This window comes from Rhinoraja longicauda, chromosome 4, assembly GCF_053455715.1.
Source record: "Rhinoraja longicauda isolate Sanriku21f chromosome 4, sRhiLon1.1, whole genome shotgun sequence".
NCBI lineage: Eukaryota > Metazoa > Chordata > Chondrichthyes > Rajiformes > Arhynchobatidae > Rhinoraja > Rhinoraja longicauda.
Window position 1 is genome coordinate 53,796,679 of NC_135956.1, and position 22,852 is coordinate 53,819,530.

At 43.7% G+C, this 22,852-nt stretch overlaps 1 protein-coding gene and 1 long non-coding RNA gene across 2 annotated transcripts; one reads left to right on the forward strand and one right to left on the reverse strand.

Moving 5' to 3' along the window:
• Positions 1-224: 224 nt before the first annotated feature.
• lratd2a (LRAT domain containing 2a) lies at positions 225-3,953 on the reverse strand. Its single transcript, XM_078397748.1, has 3 exons — positions 3,904-3,953; positions 3,199-3,248; positions 225-3,060 (listed from the first exon to the last, which is right to left on the reverse strand). The coding sequence occupies exon 3, from the start codon at positions 2,966-2,968 to the stop codon at positions 2,096-2,098; it is 873 nt and encodes a 290-aa protein (XP_078253874.1). The 5' UTR covers positions 2,969-3,060; positions 3,199-3,248; positions 3,904-3,953; the 3' UTR covers positions 225-2,095.
• Positions 2,840-22,852, forward strand: LOC144592768 (uncharacterized). The gene is made up of 3 exons (XR_013547176.1): positions 2,840-2,942; positions 3,911-4,092; positions 21,215-22,852. It is a non-coding gene; the product is annotated as an uncharacterized LOC144592768 (long non-coding RNA).

Here is a 22,852-nt window from a genome sequence, read left to right on the forward strand (position 1 = left end):
AGTTTAAAGGCAGTTCGTCAACTCCTTCACACTTGTCATCTGGTGCCTTTCATTTCCAAAGCTCATAAATCAAATCTCACGACTGCATCAAATGCCAGAATAATCCTTAAAAAATGAAAGAAAGTTCTATGTCCACAATTGTTGTTTATAAATAAAAATTGTAACAATCTTTTCCATTCTCTCCATTTTCTTTCTAAAACAGTATAAATGTAATTACGTGATAATTTCTGAAATTTTATTTAAAGGTCCGGACGTCATACCTGAACTCACACAATGTTGGGTTTTGAAACACAGTGATCTCATCCGATCCCTCCAATTGAGATCCCTAACATAGGAATTTTAGAAAATCTTAACCAATTTTACCCACAGGCTCTTTACTGCCTCCTGGCTAAGATTAATTAACTCAACAAACTGTTGTTTGAACAGATCTCCGTGATCTATAACACTGGAAATATTTGAAATATTTACTGATCACAACAGGAGGTGGTTGTATTTCTGATTGATGTTTTCAAGTTATTACTGATCAGGCTAATGAGTTTTTGTACCATGATAAAGGAGCTCACTGCCTAAGTATTTTTTTCTATATGTATATTCAAGTGTACTTATGTTCATACAGAGCATACAAAGCAGGCTCCGGAATTCAATTTGATGACTTTTAGAGGGACAAGCAGATGCACATTATGAATCATGTACAAATGTCCTTAATGATTTGCCGAGGAGAGAATTCTCCTGTGCTCCTCTTGCAACTTACTCTGGTTTTAGTATTTTGAGTCAGACAGCTAAAACAAAGAACTGCAGATGCTGATTTACAACAAAAAAAAAGACACAAAGTGCTAGAATAACACAACAGGTCAGACAACAAGCCTGGAGAACATGGACAGGTGATCCTTCTTCAGAACGTTTCAGGTCGCGGCCCTTCTTCAGCTAAAATAATGTTAAATCACAGTCCAACTTTTGATAAAGGGGAGGTAGTGAGGTAGAGAAAATTACTTAACAACTCATTTCAATGGTTTATGGTAACACTAAAGATTCTCACATGGAAAACCATGTAATTCAACAATTTTATTACATGGTTTTGCAATTAACACAAGTGCTCATTAAGACACAATCAATACATAGTTTGTGCATTCTGTTGATCTTTAAGAACCTTTCCAAATTTTGATATGTTATGCACATCAACATTAAGGCAGGTGAAAAAATGAACAGGAGTGCATAACTTAATGCACAATAATTCAAAAATATCATTACAAAAATATTTAATTTAATTTCGATAAAGATATGCAAGAACTATGGACATTGTGCATTCTCTGAGTGTATTGGTGATAGAATAAACATTTGTGATAGAATAAACCTGCCTAGATTAGTAGGGGCTTCTAAACCAAATTTAAGAAAATAAAATCTATTGAGCACTATTTCTCAAATCAACTATATAAAGTCTCTATGTTTAATATAACACCAGAGGAGTGTGTATTTGGTGAATGATGCAGTTCACTGTGATCACTTCTTCCTGTGATCATTGCAATCCAGCAAGCATGCTCAGTCTTCACAAGTGTTTACCCGTCTTCCTGTTTGTAACTGCTATCCATCTCCGGATCAGTCTAATCCCTTCAGAAGAAAATAAAGCCATTCATTCCGTTTATTTTACTTTGCCCTTCATTTTGAAGGAACCATTGATCCCGCAGCCTTCCCTGGTCAAAGAGAAGTCTGCGCTCGGTTACACTCCAGCACGCCGAGACTTGGGTGGAGTGGGATGGTGGTGGTGGTGGGGAGATGTGGGGGAAGAAAGAGGCTGTTTCAGCGTCGATTGTTTTTTTGTTTAAGTTAGTTTGTTGCAGGGCAACTACAATCCCGTCTTGCAGCTGAAAGAGGCGTCGTTCAAGTTAACTGCAAGACTCAGCAGCCACCTCAAGACCATTTCCCAGTACTCGATTCCCAGAGAATTAAGTGGTTTGCCACCCGGAAGTTCTGCACAAGAATTAATGTCAGTTTCCCACAAGACGGTAATGGAATGTAACAGCCGGACACATGGCTCTGTGTCCTTCCAAAAGTACGGAGCTGGCTTCACTGAGAGAGTGGCTGGGTGGAAAGCCCCCGCTCATTGAGCGTCCAGTTCAGTCCGATGCTGTTCCTCTGTCTGCAGGTGTGCGGTTAGCTCCTGCATCAGGGCCACTCTGCCAAGCTGGTCGTTCCTCCTCCTCTCCATGATCAGATCTTCCAGGCTCTGGAACTCCAGCGTGTGGCTCACCTTGTCGCTCAGGTGGATCTTCAGGCGGTAAGGCTGCTTGCCGATCCTCAGCTCACCCCCTGCCTTGAACTCCCTCCTGCCGCACCTGCACCAGGCGGCGAAGCACTCGGAGCTCCGCCAGATCAGTTGGACCCCCTTGAGTCCCACCTGCTGGAGGGCGCATTGCACCACGCTCTCTGGAGGCCGGGCTTTGAACTTGTACAGGTGGTTCACCAGTCTCCCCCTCCTGCCCTGACTAGTGTCGGTCAAGAAGTCGTTCTTAATCTCGGCCTTGTGCAGATGGACGACTTGGAAATCGCCCACGTAAACGGCCCAGTGCGGGCACTGGTTCTTGCCCACAAATTCCACCAGGTCGCCGGGTTTGCATTTGTTGAGGAGGGTTTCTGGCGGCTGGGTGGTCAAGTCTACCCCTTCTCCTTCTCCTTCTCCTCCTCCTCCTCCTCCCTCGCTCTTGCCGAAGCTGCCCCTCTTCTCGTAGATGCACTGGTCCCTGTAATACACCGAGCACTCCACCTCGTTGCGTGCATCGTAAGTGTTGTCCTCCGTCACCCCCCCCGTGCCCGCATTCGTCGCCACCGGCTCCTCCAGCTCGTCCTCGTCCACAGAGAAGATGTAAGAGACCCCGATGCGAGGTCCCGGCTCCTCCCGGTCGCTCCCCGTCGGGTCGGCAGTGGGAACCTCGGCGTAGCTCAAGTGCGTAAGTCTTTCCACCTGGTTCCCCATTGCAGTCAATGATCTGTCGGGGAGTCAAGCCGACCCCCTCTCTCTCTCCCTCTCTCTCCACCGAGCAGCAACGCGAGGGAAAGTAATCTCACCTACAGGAACAGAGAAGAATTGATCCAAGCCCCGCTAACACACGCACAAACAAACAAACGCACAAACAAACAAACAAACAAACGCACACACACAAACCCCAGCACAAACTGCAATGCCACGTCAGCCCGAGAACTAACCTTAACTCCTCTCGGTAGCAGGTTCCTCCACCCCGACCTCCATCGCCTCCCTGGGGAGGGGAGAGGGTGAAAAGTTAGGAGGGATCGCTGGAGGGGGGTGCTGGAATAAAGTTTCCCTGTGCTCGCACTAATTCAGCGTCCGATCTCGCTGCTTCCTTCCTTCCTTCCTCCCTCCCTCCCCGGCAGCGTCGCCCAGGTGTAGCCGGAGACTAGTTGCGAGTGATCTCAGGTAGGGAGGCAGCAGGCAGCAACCAGTAGCAATAATAACCCTTGTTTAAAATCCTTAAGTGCCGTGGCTCCACGCCGTCTGGTATCCTGAGGTCAATATCACCCACTCACACACACACACACATATGCAACACAAAGCGAGTGTGCGCCGGCCGCGCTGTTGTAGGGTGAAGTGTGACTCAGATTGCACTGAGCTCTCTCTCATTCTCCTCCCCCTTTCCGCCCGTCCTCCCTCCCTCCCTCTCCCTTTGCAAACGTCAAGGTGAGCGAACGGAAACGCGCCAGGGTCTGTCAAAAGCCCTAGAACAGCCTCCGGAGTGCCTCTTCCACTCACAGACAGGTCCCGGGGTCAGCCAGCCAGCCTCTCTCTCTCTCTCTCTCTCTCTCTCTCTCTCTCTCTCTCCCACCCTCTCCATCTCCACCAACCTCAATCTGACCTTTTCTTTCGTTTTTTTGGACAAAACAAAAACAACTTACTTTCCAGCGCCTGAGAAGGAACGGGGAGGCGGGCACGTTATGGTTCCGAGCCGCCACTACACTGGCAACAGATGTGAAACACGAATGGTGTTGATAAATAATGTGCCGCACCCAACACATGGAACGTGAAACTAACTGCTCGAGTCTGCACCTCCCCTGACTCCTTCTAGACAAGGAAGGGAGGACCCGGTATGTATGTTTAAACCTTTCAGATAGTATTTTTTCTATGCCTCGTTTTTTAGCTCTGTTGCCGGTACAAATGACAATTAAACCATCCCGACTCCTACGAACTGTTACAATCGGATAAACCTACTGTGGCGCTAGAAGCAAGGGCTTCACTCCCCCTGGATTGGAGAACGATAAGAGAGCACAGCGAGAAGTATCAGACACAACTCTCTCTCTTATTTCAAATAAAGCACCCAGTGGGATTTCTACAGCATTGACACAACGCTGGATGCAATGGTTAAGATCCAAATAAATCAAAAGTTTATTCATATTCTAATTTAAACTAAGACTGGCTTTGAAAAGCATGGAAACATGGAACTGTAGATGTTGTTCTACAAAAAAACCCGCAAAGATAGTATCATCTCTGAAGGCAAATCTGAAGCATCTCTGAAGGCTAGGTTGCATCTCTGAAGGCAAATCGTACAGCATTAGTTTCATATCCCTCTGAGCAAGACCACATTGCAGACCATTTTGAGATAAAGATTAAATAATAGACTTTTAAAAAATAAATTATATTAATGCTTTCACACTCCTCTCCAGTGCCATGAAATTATTTTACACCTGATGATGTACTATAGTCTCTGTTATAATGTAGGAAAGGCAGCAACCTACATGTGCACAGCAAGCTCCCACAAAAAGGTAATGCCCCATGGAATATCCATTGGAATAATGCATTCCGGGTGTATTCAAGAAAGAGTAAGATTTGGTTCTTAGGGCTAACGGAATCAAGTGATATGGAGAGAAAGCAGGAACCGGGTACTGATTTCGGATGATCAGCCATGATCATATTCAATGGCGGTGCTGGCTCAAATGGCCGAATGGCCTACTGCACCTATTTTCTATGTTTCTATAGTGACGTGAGTGATGCATATTGGTTCATGAATGTATGGCCTAAAAAGTGCATAATTCACAACCATAGTGATTCTCAGGGAACTCGTTCAGAAGCGCAGCCATTGTTGCTGTCAAGGAGCAAATATTGTCCAAACAACCCCCAGATACAGTATTATTGTAATGACCAGATGCTGGGGTTGCCTGTGGTATACATATTAGTCAAGATGTGAAGCAATGCTGAGGAAAAAAAGCTGCAGATGCTGGTTCAAATCAAAGGTAGACATTCTAAGTGGCGGCACTACTCCTGCAGCTCAGGCTCGCCGGCAGTCAGTTTGTCTTTCTTTGTCTATTGTTCGCATTAGATGTATGTAATAGCCTATATTTAGTTGTGTATTGTGTAGGGGGTGGCGGGGGGTTGGGGGAAACTTTTTTTAATCTCTTCCTCAACAGAGATGCGACCCTTTTCCGTGTTGCATCTCTTTTCGCGCTACGGCCTAACATCGTGGAGTTGGCGGCCTCCAGCTGGGATCGACCTTGAGGGCTCCGGTTGCAGGGCCTGGACTTACCATCTCTGAGCTGGCTGACTTTCGGAGGCTGTGGTGGCGCTGCGAATGCGGCTGCAACTCTACCTTCGGAAGCTTTAGCCGCGGGCTCTGCGGACCGCAACATCAGGAGCTCGCAGGTCCCTGGCTGGCGACCGGCTTTCGGGAGCTCCAGCCATAGCAGCTTCGACTGCCCCGAATTGCAAGGCTCGATTGTCCTGTTCACAGGACCTTCATCGCCCTGCATGGCTCGGCCAAGGGATCTTCCATCGCCCGGTGTGGGCTTCAAAAAAATTGGGTGCCTCGATCACCTCGATGCAGCAGTTTGACTGCCTGACCGCAGGACAAGAACGAAGGATGAGATGACTTTTTTTGCCTTCCATCACAGTGAGGAGGTGCCTGGAGGAATCATTGTGATGGATGTTTATGTTAAACCTATGTAATTGTGTGTTTTGTGCTCTTTATTGTCATTTCATTCAAATTTATTTTGAATGACAATAAATGCTTCAATTCAAAGTACTGGAGTAACTCACTGGGTCAGGCAGCATCACTGGAGAGAAGGAATGTCTCTCCAGAGATGCTGCCTGACCCGCTGAGTTACTCCAGCATTTTATGAAGAAATGCTGTTCTTTTTTAAATTGCCCAATGAGATCTTTACCACCCATCTGGAGTTCAGATAATTGGTTTAACAATTCACTCAGAACAGCTTTTGTTATGTTAAAAATTCCACTAGACATTTTGCACACAGGATGATAGACACAAAAAGCTGGAGTAATTCAGCGGGACAGGCAGCATCTCTGGATAGAAGGAATGGGTGACATTTCGGGTCGAGACCCTTCTTCAGACTGGTTAGAGATAAGGGAAACGAGAGATATAGGCGGTAATGTGGAGAGATAACGAACAATGAATGAAAGATATGCAAAAAAGTAACGATGATAAAGAAAACAGGCCATTCATTGTAAGCTGTTTGTAGGGTAAAAATGAGAAGCTAGTGCGACCTGGGTGGGGGAGGGAGAGAGAGAGAGAGAATGCCGGGGCTACCTGACGTGAGAGAAATCAATATTTATACCACTAGGCCGTAAGCTTCCCAAACGAAATATGAGATGGTGTTCCTCCAATTTGCATTTAGCCTCACTCTGACAATGGAGAAGACCAAGGACAGAAAGGTCTGTGTGAGAATGGGAAGGAGAATTAGAGTGTCCAGCAACCAGGAGATCAGGTTGGTTCATGTGGGCTGAGCGAAGGTGTTCCGTGAAACGATTGCCCAGTCTGCATTTGGTCTCGCCGATGTATTAGAGTCCACATCTTGAACAACGGATACAGTAGATGAGGTTGGTGCAAGTGAACCTCTGCCTAACCTGAAAGGACTGTCGGGGTCCCTGGACAGAGTCGAGGGAGGAGGTATAGTGACAGGTGTTGCATCTTCTGCGGTTGCAGGGGAAGGTACCTGGGGAGGGGGTTGTTTGGGTGGGAAGGGATGAGTTAAACAGGGAGTTGAGGAGGGAACGGTCTCTGCGGAAGGCGGAAAGGGGTGGAGATGATAAAATGTGGCTCGTGGGGGGATCCCGTTGGAGGTGGTGGAAATTTCGGAGGATTATCTGTTGTATGTGAGGAGGCTGCAGAGTGACTTGGATAGATTAGGCGAGTGGGCAAATGCATGGCAGATGCAATATAATGTGGATAAATGTGAGGTTATCCACTTTGGTGGCAAGAACAGGAAAGCAGAGTATTACCTGAATGGTGACCGATTGGGAGAAGGGGAGATGCAACGTGACCTGGGTGTCATGGTGCACCAGTCATTGAAAGCAAGCATGCAGGTGCAGCAGGCAGTGAAGAAAGCGAATGGTATGTTGGCATTCATAGCAAGAGGATTTGAGTTTAGGAGCAGGGAGGTTCTGCTGCAGTTGTACAGGGCCTTGGTGAGACCGCACCTGGAGTATTGTGTGCAGTTTTGGTCTCCTAACCTGAGGAAAGACGTTCTTGCCTTAAAGGGAGTACAGAGAAGGTTCACCAGATTAATCCCTGGGATGGCGGGACTTGCATATGAGGAAAGACTGGATAGACTGGGCTTGTACTCGCTGGAATTTAGAAGACTGAGGGGGGATCTTATAGAAACATATAAAAAAGAATAAAAAAAGAACACTTATGTAAACCAAAAATAAATGGAGGTCTAGCTCTACCAAACTTTACGTTTTATTATTGGGCAGTCAATATTAAAAATATTAACTTTTGGTTAGTAGAGACAGATAAACAACCAACCTGGTTAAAAATGGAAAAAGAAGATTGTTTGCCCTTTGAAATTAGTTCGATCTTATTCGCCAATAATAAAATAAGTAAGAAAACCTATAGTGAAAACCTTATAATAGATAGTGGAATACGTATTTGGAAACAAATAAAGAAAACATTAAAATTGGAATGTATACCACTAGCTCTTACTATTGTAAATAACATCACATTTAAACCTTCAATGATAGATAAAGGTTTTTTACAATGGAAAAACTGTGGAATTAATAAGATGGGAGATCTCTATAGGGAAAATTTTTTCCTTTCATTTCAAGAATTACAACAAATTTATGGATTACATTCAAAAGATTACTTTAGATATTTACAAATTAGAGATTATGTAAAAGCAAATACACATGAAATTAGAAATAGAAAGACAGAGATTTTAGATGAATGTCTGAATAAACACCCAAATACAGAAAAATTGATATCATATATTTATAATATTTTACTGGAAAACGACGCTCCAAGGACAGAAATATATAGACAATCATGGGAAAATGAATTAGGTCAAATTATTAGACCTGATATATGGGATGAAAGTTTACAACACATACATCACTGTTCGCTAAATGCTAGACACTCTCTTATACAATTTAAAATATTACATAGACTACATTATTCAAAAGCTAAATTACATAGTATTTTTCCAAATATATCTGCCATTTGTGACAAATGTCAGCAATTGGAAGCTAACTTAACGCACATATTCACAAACTGTGAAAAAATCACTAAATTCTGGACAGAAATATTTAAAATAATTTCGAATGTTGTTAATATGAAGCTGATCCCTGACTCAAACTTAATAATACTGGGAATATTAGAAACAGATCAATTAATAACAATGAATCAAAGAATTTTTATTGATTATAGTTTAATAATTGGGAAAAAATTAATATTGAAATTCTGGAAAGGTCCTACATCCCCCACAATTAAAATGTGGATTACAGGAATGTCGGAGACACTTCATCTGGAAAGATTGAGACTTGTACTAATGGACAGGTTGAATCTTTTCAGAGGAATATGGTCTCCATTTATTGCATATTTAAAGGGTCAAAATGGCTTGGTGCGAGGACCTGACCGTGGCCTGAATAATGGAATGGAGGAAGAATTATGTATAATAAATCATGGATATATCTCCAATGATAGATAACTTTTTTAATACTCCATTCATTTCTCCAATTTGGATTTCTTATTTTTATTTTATTTTTCTCTATCTTTCCCTCTCTGGAAAAAAAGAAAAAAAGTATAGAAATATGTAAGACATAATTGTTAATATTAATAATATTACGAATGTATGTGATAAGTATATTTTATTAATATGTACTTATGTTTAATAAAAATATTTATCAAAAAAGAAACATATAAAATTCTTAAGGGGTTGGAGAGGCTAGATGCGGGAAGATTGTTCCCGATGTTGGGGGAGTCCAGAACCAGGGGTCACAGCTTAAGGATAAGGGGGAAGTCTTTTAGGACCGAGATGAGAAAACATTTCTTCACACAGAGAGTGGTGAGTCTGTGGAATTCTCTGCCACAGAAGGTAGTTGAGGCCAGTTCATTGGCTATATTTAAGAGGGAGTTAGATGTGGCCCTTTTTGCTAAAGGGATCAGGGGGTATGGAGAGAAGGCAGGTACAGGCTACTGAGCTGGATGATCAGCCATGATCATATTGAATGGCGGTGCAGGCTCGAAGGGCCGAATGGCCTACTCCTGCACCTATTTTCTATATTTCTATGTTTCTATGATAGGGTGGAAGGTAAGGACTAGGGGGACTCTGTCTCTGTTGTGACGAGGAGGGGGGGAGCAAGGGCGGAGCTGCGGGGTACCGAGGAGACCCGAGTAAGGGCCTCATCTATGATTGGAGAGGGGATCCCCGTTCTCAAAAGAATGAGGACATCTCGGATGTTCTCATATGGAACATCTCATCTTGTGCGCAGATGCAGCGTAGACGGAGGAATTGGGAGTAGGGGATAGAGTCTTTGCAGGAAGCAGGGTGGGAAGAAATGTAGTCGAGATAGTTGTGGGAGTCAATGGGTTTGTAATAGACGTCAGTCAATAGTCTATTTCTTGTGATGCAGACTATGAGATCAAGAAAGGGGAGGGAGGTGTTGGAGATGGTCCAAGTAAATTTGAGTGCAGGATGAAAATTGGTGGTGAAGTTGGTGAAGTCCATGAGTTCACCACCAATTTTCATCGGTTGATTTCACGCCGGCTGTTAGAAATAAAGAGGTGTAGAGAGCGTAGGAGACCCTTCTGGGGAGTCCAAGAGGAGGGGGCCAGTGGAGTCATCATTGGGTGGTGAGGACTCCTTCCAATAGAAAAAGCCACAGAGGCGGAGGCGACGGAAGAAAAGCTCTACGTCGTGGCGGACCCGAAACTTGTTGAGGTGAACGAAGATGAGGCCTTTGATGAGGACAAACCGTTCTGTATCAGAAAGAGGGAGGTCAGGGGGGATGGTACAGACACGACAAGGGTGGGGGTTGGGGTCAGAGGAAGACCAGGGAGTGGACAAAGGTCCAGGCGAGATCGGGTGAGGGGGATGGTGGGTGTTCAGAGAGGAGTGGGGCGTGAGGACTATTGTATGGGTGGGGTATGATCGGGTTAACCTGGTTAAAAGAGGGGAAAGGGGAAGACTCATCTCTACTGTCATTCCCTGTAGGAGGGGGGGGGGAGCAGTAGGACCCAGCAGAGTCAGACTACGTTGGTGGAGGTTTCTGTAGCGTGGAGGTTGTGGGTCTGGTGCTGAGCCTGCAACTCGGGTGAGGTGATGGCTCTGACCCGCTGGTGGGCAGTGGAGAGGTGAGAGTCGGCGGAGTCGCTGGTGGAGGCCCGTGGGGGGCCGGAGTAGGGATATGGGTCGGCGGCAGCAGCAGGTGAGTTGGCAATCTCGGCCTCGTGGTGTTCGGGCAAGCGTGTAGGGGCAGGAAGATCCACAGCTCAGTATATATGTAATAGTGACTATTGATCCAAACTAAATTAGAGTTGTATGACTTGGCATAGTTGTGCAGCCAATAGAACCACTGGCTCATTGCACCGGATGCCAAGGTTCAATCCTGAGCTCAGGTGCTGGAATTTACATAATACATAGAAAATAGGTGTAGGAGGAGGCCATTCGGCCCTTCGAGTCAGCACCGCATAATCCCCTTGTGACTTTTTTCCCATCACATCCCAAAGACGTGGACAATGGGATAATTGATCGCAGCAATCTGTCCCAATTATGTAGGCGATCTGTAGAATCGTGGAAAAGTTGAATGAGATTGTGGGGATGATTTAAGATAAGAAACTATTGTAGGATTAATGTAAATGGGTGATTGGCGCACATTAAGTGGTCTGTGTTGTTTGGTTTCCATGACTTTACGACTGAGAATCTACCATGCAATCTGATTTGGCACAGCACCACAGGTTCTATGTTCTGTCCAAAGTGTAGACAGTACCTTGAAAGGAAAGCGAACCCTGGATGACAATTTGCTCAAGTCCTACAATGGAACATATAATACATATAATCAAGATTACCTAATAAAGTATGATAATGTGAATTTGCAATTTAAACAAGAGGAAAATACATTTTCTATTCTCGGTTTTTTGTTTATTAGTCATTATTTAAATTGCTTGAAGGAAAAAAGACTTAGACGTGGTAAATAGATTCTGTTGAATGCTTTATATTTTGCTGTTATTTTCATTCTTTGTCACATCCAACAAAATGATATTCATTACGTACGTGGGAAACAAAACAGAAATATTTCTTTTCCAGAGTAGGATTGACAAATAAAAAGTCATGAACATGTTTTTTTTTGTTGTGATCAAATTCAATAAAATTTTGAAGGAACAAAACTGACAGAAGCTCAGTCATTGGTGGTTTTACAACAATGAATATGAGGCCCAGAAATGATTTTGTTTTTTCCTCTCTTTTTTTTCTCTTTTTTTTTTCTCTTCTTTTTCTCTCTCTTTTCGTTTTTCTTTTATCCTTATCTTTTTCATATATATACCGACATATCTTCTAGGTATAGATAACAATTTGTTTTACACAACCTGGGGATATTTATGTTATACATTGCCATTGCTTATGCTTATGTATTCCCTTATATTTATCCACTTATGTATTTTTGTATGCCTATTGAAAATACTATAAATAAAAAATTATTTAAAAAAAAAAAAAAAAAAAAAAAAAAAATCAGACCAACTTGAAGTAATTCATTACAGCTTCAGCCTAATTTGAACATATGTGTCCACTTGAAAGCGGGATAAAGAATCTTCAATTACAGGGACACAGCAAATGTTGGAAACACTCAGCAAGCCAACAATGCGTCGTGAAGAGAAACAGGGATAAGGTATTATCACCATCCCCATGTTCACTATCCCCCCTGACCTCCCCCTTTCAGATGTTCACCATCCCCCCTGACCTCCCCCTTTCAGACACCGAATGGTCTGTCCTCAGCAGAGGCCTCACCTTTGTTCCCCTCCGCCCCCACATCCGCCGTCCGCCCCTGAGTTCCGTGTCCGCCATGATGTGGAGCTCTTCTTCCGTCACCTCCGCCTCCGAGCCTTTTCCATGGGAAGGAGTCCTCACCCCCCAGTGGTGACCCTTTCTCCTGTCTCCAGTGGACTCCCTCCTCTTGGACTCCCCCGGTTGGCCAACTACCCTCACTACAACTTTTCATCTCCAACTGCCGTCGTGACATTAGCCGCCTCAAATTCTCCACTTCCTTGACTCACTCTAACCTCTCCCCTCCTGAACGTACAGCCCTCCACTCACTCTGCAACAACCCTGACTTAGTCATCAAACCCGCTGACAAGGGAGGTGATGTGGTAGTCTGGCGCGCTGACCTCTACCGGACCGAGGCGAGACGACAACTCTCAGACACCTCCTCCTACTTATCCTTGGATTATGACCCCCACCGTCGAGCACCAGACCTTAATCGTCAACATCACTGCCCTCACCAATTCCGGCGCTGCCCTCTAATGCCTCCAAACGTATCGTTCCCCAGCCCCGCACAGCCCGATTTTACCTTCTACCTAAAATCCATAAACAGAACTGTACCGGCAGACCCATTGCCTCTGCCTGTTCATGTCCCACCGAACTTATTTCCACCTACCTTGACTCCATCCTATCCCCCCTGATCAAATCTCTCCCCACCTACATCCAAGACACCTCACACGCTCTCCGTCTCCTCGATAACTTCCGGTTTCCAGGCCCCCACTCCCTCATCTTTACCATGGATGTCCAATCACTCTATACTTCCATCCCCCACAAGGATGGTCTTGAAGCCCTCCGTTTCTTCCTCGACCGTAGAACCAGCCAATCCCCATTTACTAACACTCTCCTCCGCCTAGCAGAGCTGGTACTTACCCTTAACAACCACTTCCTCCAAACCAGAGGCGTAGCTATGGGCACTTGCATGGGCCCTAGCTATGCCTGCCTCTTTGTCGGGTACGTCGAACAATCCCAGTTCCGGACGTACACTGGCCCCATCCCCGAACAATAAAGTCTGCTACATCGTCGACTGCATTGGTGCTACCTCTTGTACCTATGCAGAACTCACTGACTTCATACACTTCACTACCAATTTCCATCCTGCTCTTAAATATACTTGGACTATCTCCAACATCTCGCTCCTGTTTCAGGACCTCACCATCACCAGCACAGGAGACAGACTAGTGACTGACATCTACTATAAACCCACTGAGTCGCACAGCTATCTGGACTACACTTCTTCCCATCCTGTCTCCTGCAAAAAGTCCATCCCCTACTCCCAATTCCTCTGTCTACGCCGTATAAGAATAAGGGGCAGATGCGGCACAGACGGAGGAATTGGGAGTAGGTTGCGGCGGAATACGCCATATCTGCGCCCAGGATGAGGTGTTTCACACTAGGGCATCAGAGATGTCCTCATTCTTCAGGAAACGGGGCTTCATTATAGATGAGGCTCTCACTAGGGTCTCTTCTACATCCCGCAGCTCCGCTCTTGCTCCCCCTCCCCCCATTCGTAACAAGGACAGAATCCCCCTCGTTCTCACCTTTCACCCCATCAGCCAGTGTATCCAATAAATCATCCTCCAACATTTCCGTCACCTCCAACGGCCACATTTTCTCATCTCCTCCCCTTTCTGCGTTCCGTAGAGACCGCTCCCTCCGTAACTCCTTGGTCCACTCATCCCCGGGCACTTTCCCCTGCAGGAGATGCAACACCTGTCCCTTTACCTCCCCCCTCAACTCCATCCAAGGACCCAAACAGTCTTTCCAGGTGAGACAGGTTCACCTGCACCTCCTCCAAACTCATCTATTGTATTCGCTGCTCTAGATGTCAACTTCTTTACATCGGCGAAACCAAACGCAGGCTCGGCGATCATTTCGCTCTACACCTTCGCTCAGTCCGCCTTAACCAACCTGATCTCCCAGTGGCTGAGCACTTCAACTACTCCTCCCACTCCCAGTCTGAACTTTCTGTCATGTACCTCCTCCAGTGCCATAGTGAGGCCCACCGGAAATTGGAGGTTCAGCACCTCGTATTTCGCTTGGGCAGCTTGCAGCCCAGCGGTATGAACATTGACTTCTCCAACTTTAGATAGTTCCTCTGTCCCTCTCTTCCCCTTCCCAGTTCTCCCTCTATCTTCCTGTCTCCACCTATATCCTTCGTCCCACCCCCTGACATCAGTCTGAAGAAGGGTCTCGACCCGAAACGTCACCCATTCCTTCTCTCCTGAGATGCTGCCTGACCTACTGAGTTACTCCAGCATTTTATCAATAAATACCTTCGATTTGTACCAGCATCTGCAGTTATTTTCTTACAGGGATAAATTATTTGATCAGTATTTTATGATTTTGCTTTAGATTTCTAGGAACATGGTATTTTGCTTTGGCATGTATTCAACTGGTCATTCAAGCCCAGTGTCAATGCCCAGAGCCCAGCTTCAGTTCCAATGCACTATCTTTGATATGTAGGCTCTGCAATGCAGGGAAAGAACAATGAGGTAATTGACCATTAATCAATGTGAGTTGAGGATGGGACCGGTTGCTGGGAGAATTCCCCTGCCATCCTTTGACCTACAAGAAATGGCTTACAGTGTGCCACTCTATGCCATAGTATCTTTACACCCATTTGAGGAGATGGTTTGCTTTCACTATTGCGTTTGCTACATTCTCTCAATCCTGCACTGAACTGTTGGTTTAATCATATGGTTTTGACCTTCTGTCTCAGAAGTGAAGGACCTAAAGGCAAAATATAATGACTTGTTTAACAACACAATTAACCTGTGGGATGATAGGCGCACTAGCATTTCTGCCCTGATACTTCAAGTTCTTCTGTTGATATTGATTCTAGAAAAGTGAAGACATTCTGTATTTGGACCTAAAATTTTCAAGTTCTTTGTCGCCTTGGTGGAGATGGAGGGTCACTAGATGTGCTTATAAATTAATAACAAGTGATGGATATTTCAAAAGGTTTTGGCTTTAGACGTGATGCTCTGCAACACTTTTATTTGCAGTATTTTTCCAATGCCTTGGGGATGCAATTAATTGTGCCATGGAATGGTTGTACCTGGGACATGTCTACGAGGTCTTCTGGTGTAGGAAAAGCTCAGAGGAAATTTCTTGTTAGTCGGTATTTTAGGCCTAAGAATGTTTCCTCCATAGAATGCCATGGTGAAGAGATGTGGCGACAACCTATTCAAACAAATTCCTTAATAATAAGCATAATTCATGTGAATGCCAGTGAATAAAGACAATGGTTTTTCAATGCAAATTCTCAGATCCAAATATTGAAAGGGAAAAGCTGTACAATGGTAAACAAGCAAGTGAAGCTGCCAAAATGGTGTTGAGTTTCACTGACTTTAATTGCCTTCACGTATAATCCTCAAATGTCCAGCTGGCAGCTAGTATTGATCCTCATTTATACTAATTGTGGCTTCTACAGGAGCCATGGAAAATGTTATGGGTTGTTGTTGGTTTAAATCCCAAGTCAACTCAAATTGAGTTTATTGTCACATGTCAGGCAGACGATACAGGAGTATGGCTGCGCGTACCACCAGACTTAAGAATAGTTTCTACCATCAGGCCATCAGGCTTCTGAACTCATAAACACATTTCAAATCATATATGTTGATTATTTTTAATATTGTCCTTTTACCTATTTTGAATATTGTCTTTTTACCTTACTAATGTCATTTTAAAAATCTTATTTATCCTTGGAATATTACTGCTGAGGTGACCCATTGTCTTGTCAAATACATTTCATTGTACCGTTGACCCTGTGCCAACCTACATATGACAAATAAAAATTATTATTATTATAAGCACAGTTATGATGAAAATGTTGCTTGCAACAGCTTCCCAGGCACATAGAATCAGACAAAACCCCAAAACATAAATCATGCTGTACATAAATATACACATAAATTACAAGAAAATGAAAAGAATGTGCAAAGAAAAACAATAGTGCAAAAATACACAATTAGAAATCAAGTCCATGGTGGTGTACGAGGTGATCCATGGTGTTCCACTGCTAAGGTAGGATTAGGGTTGTGAAGGTCAATTCAAGAACCTGATAGTTGCAGTGCTTTCCCAGAGACTTGAATGCAAAAATCTGAGTTCTGCTCCAGCACTGAGTGAATGTTGATAAACACAAAATGCTGGAGTCTGAAGAAGGGTCTCGACCCGAAACCTCACCCATTCTTTCTCTCCAGAGATGCAGCCTGTCCTGCTGAGTTACTCCAGCATTTTGTGTCTATCTTCGGTTTAAACCAGCATCTGCAGTTCCTTCCTACACATTGAGTGACTGTTGATGTGTTGGAGGTATTGTCTGCGAGAGGAGACTTTAAAATGAGGCACTCAGATGAAAGTTGAGAATGATCAGCCATGATCACATTGAATGGCGGTGCTGGCTCGAAGGGCCGAATGGCCTACTCCTGCACCTATTGTCTATTGTCCATAAAGTTAAAGATCCAGTGAATAACCTGAGGAAGAGCAGGTGAGTTCTCAATGTGGCCTGGTTAATGTTTATGCCTTAACCAATTAATTAAAGAAACTGCTTACCTGCCCGTTGTCGCTGGATTATTTGAGGGAACATATTTACAGAAATTGGTCATCTTGTTTCCTGCATTGGAAACGTGGCTACGTTTCAAAAGTATTTAATTCGCTGCAAAGCATTTCGGGACCACCTGAAGTCATGAAAGATACTGTTAAACGCATCTCTATTTAGAATTGACAAGGCCTCAGCAGTTTGAATTTCACTTTCCAGTTTTTAGCTTGGCCTTTAACAAGCTGCAGCTTTTGACAGTCTTAACAGCATTATTTTCCTTCCTGCCAAAGACATTAAGCCAATCTTGTTTTCTGGCCTTGAACCATCCTGCCTTCTGGGCATTCTGTCAGGAAGCAGCATGGGGATACAGGGATGCCCACCTTCCCAGAGTGTCTGTGAGTCTCTCCGAATGTGTACGTCTCCTTCCAGCTGCTCTCGAGAACATTGCTTTCCTTTACCATAAGCTGTCAGTGTAGAGATGCCTCAGCTCAAAGATCTCAGTGCATTCCACGCCCCTCTGACATCTCCCATTGTAACTGCTGGTGAGGAAACTATTGCCACTGAGGGTGGACCTGAAACAAGGATGGTTGGACAGATGCTGGGGGTTAGGGGCTCACCGTGAACTGGGTGAATTGTAGGGGTTGGTCAGGAAATGGGAGCTTGAGAGTGATGGAGATGTATGGATCCTGAGGAAGGCGAGATAGAGAGAGATTATCAAAATATCATATGCACCAGGGGCAAACCAATTAAATTCTTTCAATTATACTACGTGACAAAGTGCAAGCCAAAGTTCAAATTGCAACCTTATACAAAGTCTTATACCGCAATGCTGATGTGGGGGCGTAGTTAGGATGAATTTAGGATGATTGATGGGAAGAAGCTGTTCTTGAACTTGGAGGTAATAGTGGGAAAATGTGCTCAAGGTGAGAGATAGACAACTAATATTTTTATAGGCTCTCCAACAGACTGAAATATTCCAAGATTCCTCCCACCTGATTGTCATTAAAGTTGAGACTTATGATAGGATTTTGGTCTAACTGACTGGATTAGTTTATTGTCAAATAGCCAGAGCATAATGCAATTGCTTGAATTCCATGAAGCCCAGAAAATAAACCATACACATGTCAATTATAGATACAACAATAAATAGAATAATGAATGCAAAACAGCAGAATAGTGCTAAGATTATAATACAATCTGAATTAATGCAAAATAAGTGCAATAAATGAAGAAATGAATGAGGTATTGTTAAGAGACAGAGTAGATGGCAAGTAGACACAAAATGCTGGAGTAACTCAGCGAGATGGACAGCATCTCTGGAGAGAAGGAATGGGTGATGTTTCGGGTCGAGACCCTTCTTCAGACTGATGTCAGGGGAGTGGACGGGACAGAGATAGAATGTAATGGGAGACAGTAAGACTGGTGGGAGAACTGGGAAAGGGGAGGGGATGGAGACAGAGGGAAAGCAAAGGCTATTTGAAGTTAGAGAAGTCAATGTTAATACTGCTGGGGTGCAAGCTACCCAAGCAAAATATGAGGTGCTTTCCTCCAATTTGTGCTGGGCCACACTCTGAGAATGGAGGAGGCCCAGGACAGAAAGGTCGGATTGAGAATGGGAGAGGGAGTTAAAGTGCTGAGCAACCGGGAGATCAGGTAGGATAAGGTGGACTGAGCGGAAGTGTTCAGCAAAACGATCGCCAAGCCCACGCTTGGTCTCTCCGATGTGCAGGAGTTGACACCTGGAACAGCAGATACAGTAGATAAGGTTGGAGGAGGTGCAAGAAAACCTCTGTCTCACCTGAAAAGACTGTCGAGGTCCTTGGATGAAGTCGAGGGGGGAGGTAAAGGGACAGGTGTTGCATCTCCTGCGGTTGCTGGGGAAAGTACCTGGGAAGGGGGTTGTTTGCGTGGCAAGGGACTGTGGAAAGCAGAAAGGGGTGGAGATGAGAAGATGTGGCCAGTAGTGGGATCCTGTGGAGGTGGCGAAAATGTTGGAGGATTATATGCTGTATGCAAAGGCTGATGGGGTGGAAGGTGAGGACAAGGGGGACTCTGTCCTTGTTACGAATGGAGGGAGGGTGAGCAAGAGCAGAGCTGGGGGATATGGAGGAGACCCTAGAGAGAGCCTCATCTATAATGGAAGAGGGGAACCCCTGTTTCCTAAAGAATGATATTTTCCTAAAGAGTAGATGGCAGCACCTCTGGGAAGGGGTTGTGAAAGATGCTTGGTTCAGAGTCTGTTAACACTGGGGAAGAAGCTGTTCATGAGTCTGGACATTCAGGTTTGCAAGCTCCTGTAACTTATCCAAGAAGATGGAAGAAAGAAAAGGGAATGGCCAGGGTGGGAGGCATCCAAAGACTTTTCAACATAAGGTTTGGACATACCTAAAGGAAGAAAGTTTAGAGAGGGAATTCCAGGGAGTAGGTCTTAAAGAAAATGCTCTGACTTTGGAGCTATTTAATTTGTAAGGCTCAAGGGACATGGACTGGGCACCATTAGGTTTGGAGCTAAGGGATGAGATGATTAGGCCTGGATCTTCTAGGAAGACCTGCAGCTGGAGTTGGTAGCTCTTGAAGGTGAGCAATTGATTTCATATTGTGAGTGAAGAGAAGACTCACAATTTCTTTGTAGGATTAATAGGGTTGATATAGACAAATTATTTAAATTGAGAAAGTATATGAAAGGGTGAGAGAAAGATAGAGATACATTTTCCATCGAAACAGGATGCCATTCAGACTATTGTATCCATCCTGCTTCTGAGGGGAACAATCCCTTCATTCCTATTCCCCCTCTTCCCCCTCTGCTTATTTCCCTACATCCCTGCAACTTAATCTCCCAACCCATCTTTGGGATACAGGAAGAAACCAAAGCAATGGGAGAAAGCTCATTTGTTCATGGAGATCATGCAGACTCCACACCGACAGCATCTGGGGTGAAGATTGAATCTGGAGCACTCTCGCTGCACCATGGCACTGGCCATGATGAGACTCTCAACAGAACCAAATCAGTTTCTAAACAATAACATTTCACCACGGGTAATTGACTGGTAACCAAGTGACTTATATTTCAGGGGCAGGAGGCTGACAGAAAAGTGAGGGCTATGGATGATGACTTCCCCCTTTTTAATATGGCTAATGATTAAATTGTGAATCACATCTTTTTTTGTATCTGAGCATTTCTGTTCAAGTAGTATTGATGACATTATAAAGGGAAACTTGCTTGATGGAGTTTCTAAGCCAGTAAATGGGAAAACGTTCTATTACCACCCTCGGATGCGGTTGTTAATTAACCCAGAGTGCTTCAGTAATTATTCAATTTGAACTGTAGTTGCTTTATTCCCTGTGATAAAATGCATTGGACCTGCTCAACACTGTCATAGCATCTCCCCTCTCAGCTCTTTTTACAACGTCATCAACAATCCAAACATATTAAGCCCAGAAATATTGAGCAGGAGCCAAAGAGCCTCTTCTGCAGAATATTAAACATTTTCAGAGACTTTCTCTTGGTTTTAGTTTTACTTTCCACGCAACTCTTTCTTTATTATATCACCTATCATGCTATTTTTATTGAGTCCGACTGAGTTTGGTATACAATCCTTAAAAAAATCCCATCTAGGTGACATATGTGTGGAACCTCCCTCTCTCTATTATTTCTGTCTGTACTATTGTTTATATGCTAAGCATGCTTTTGATATCAACTCTTACTTTTTCTCTTTGGATTCTTTTGACACCTCTTTCTTGCTTGCTTGGAACTCAAACTGCCTCCCACATCATTTGATAAGCCAGAAGAAGCATCTTGCATGACTGATAACGGGGCACTCCCTCATTACTGAACTGATGTATCATACCAGACTTTATGCATTGGGATTTGAGCTCGGAACATTTGCATTGCAGAGATGCGGAGCAATATTGTAATATTGCAAGCCGACATCTAAAATGACTTTAATATACATACATTTCTTGCAGACTGTGCAGGGTCTTGAAGGTTTTGTAGAGTGAAGATGATTGTGAAATTGTCTGGAAGTAAATGGAAAGAAATAGGAACAAAGGTAAAGGATAATGAGGCAGCAAAGTAGGAAAGATGGGAGTTGGAGGAAGGAAGTTAATCAAGACAATGGAAAAGGGGAAGATGAGAGTAGAAAGGAAATGAAGCATACTGGTGGAGAATATGGATATATCAGGAAAACAGTATGGCTCACAAAGGCAATTGAAAGCTTAAAGTCTGAGGAATGTAGAAGGACAATGAGGTGTATGGTGGAATGTGATGAGACTAAAGGTGAGGGATAAACAGCTTGAGTTGTCAAGAATTTAGTGATAATATACAAGTGTACAGTGATAAATTTGCTCTCATGGTTTAAAGTGACAGCAGAGTCAGACAAGAATTAACTAACTGTATTTACATTGAATGCATTCCAGCCATTTCTACAGATGCCCATTTTTGTAAAAACCTCTTGAACTGACTGAAGGAGCAACTGCAATGGAAGATGGCACAGAGAAAGAATGGAACGGAAAGTACAGAGAAAAACAACAACATTAAAATGACAAAGATGGATAGGCAGAATATTCCTCCACTGGTAATGTATATATCCATAAAAATTGCTTGGTGCTGAAGGGCTTCTAGCTCTGACATAAAATAATATTATGAGCCAACTATGAAATATGATTCATATTTCATTCATGAAACTACATAACTCATTCATGACCAGAACAGGTTATATCAAGTCTGCCCAGTTATGCTATAACTTCCATCTTTCATGGCTTGGACATGTTCCCTTTAACACCACTTAACAATATAAGTATATATTCGGCCAGTATAAGTACACGGCCAGTTTCTCGTCTTTCTTATCAAGCCCCAAAGGTGCCATTGACGTAGGATAGCTGGAACGATATTTTCTTGACGGAAACAATCAACAACAGAAATCTCCACAACATTTCATTTGAAGTTAGTCGTTTATTTGAAGTTGCAATATAACATATTGGTATATCTCTTGCCATCGACTTGTTTTTGATTAGTTTGGTAAAAATCTAATGTCCTACCGTATGCTACGTGACTTATACAAACTGCCAGATACTTCTTGCTGATCTTCTATCAGCAGGTTATTTTAACCGATTTTATCAGCAGCTTCTTCTGGCTGATCTTCTATCAGCCACTTCTTCGTGTGAACTGAAGAAATACGCCGGAGCTGGAAGCTCTCTGGCTCCGCCCAGCCCATGTACGTAAGCATAGTATTAACCTTTCAGTGTCCAAAATAATACAGCAGGATACAAAATAATATAATATACTAAAATAATTAATAAACGCAAAATGGATCCTACACACCAGCCCCTAATTGTTATGTGTATAATGCAACAATTACTAATGAACATTAAAAGGAGCCATAAAAACCATTCATAATTTTAAAAAACCATGCACTATATTTCGGCATCTAATCTACCATAGTGATTCTTCAATCTTCAAGATCACCAGTCTTTGCTGTATTCAGGTATCAGCTTCAAGTAGCAGACATATCTTGGTTATCGGTCTTTCCAAGATGTTGCTCTTAGTCTGGAGTCGAACTGTATGCACATACCCTTGTGCGTCCTTTATGGTCTCCAATATTTTGCCCATCAGCCAGGAGCCACGGGGTGCTGTAGAATCGACCACAAGGCCTTCTACGCCCGCACCTCCAGACTCAGGAACAGCTTCATCCCCAGGGCCATAGCTGCTATGAACCGGTCCTGCTGAGCCGGATGGTCACATCGCACAATGATCCGGCACAGATCTACTTGCACTTTATTCTGTTTTAAAACTGTTACAATTTGTTTCATTGGGTTGTTTAAATTAATACTGACTAGCTAATTAAATTATTGCATCGTATGGGAGTCGCATTCCCAATCTCGTTGTACCCCTGTACAATGACAATAAAGATATATTGTATTGTATTGTATTGGATGTGCTTTTTGTGCTGTTTTGAGCTGTATAAATATTGCCTGTATTCGGGGTATTCTTTGAGAGGACAGAAGCAGGTGCTTGAGTGAACAACAGTGCACTCAGGTCTCTGTGTCTTCTCCCAC

Excerpts from the sequence above, each read along its gene's own strand:
- lratd2a (XM_078397748.1), bottom strand. The coding sequence starts at position 2,968 with ATGGGGAACCAGGTGGAAAGACTTACGCACTTGAGCTACGCCGAGGTT.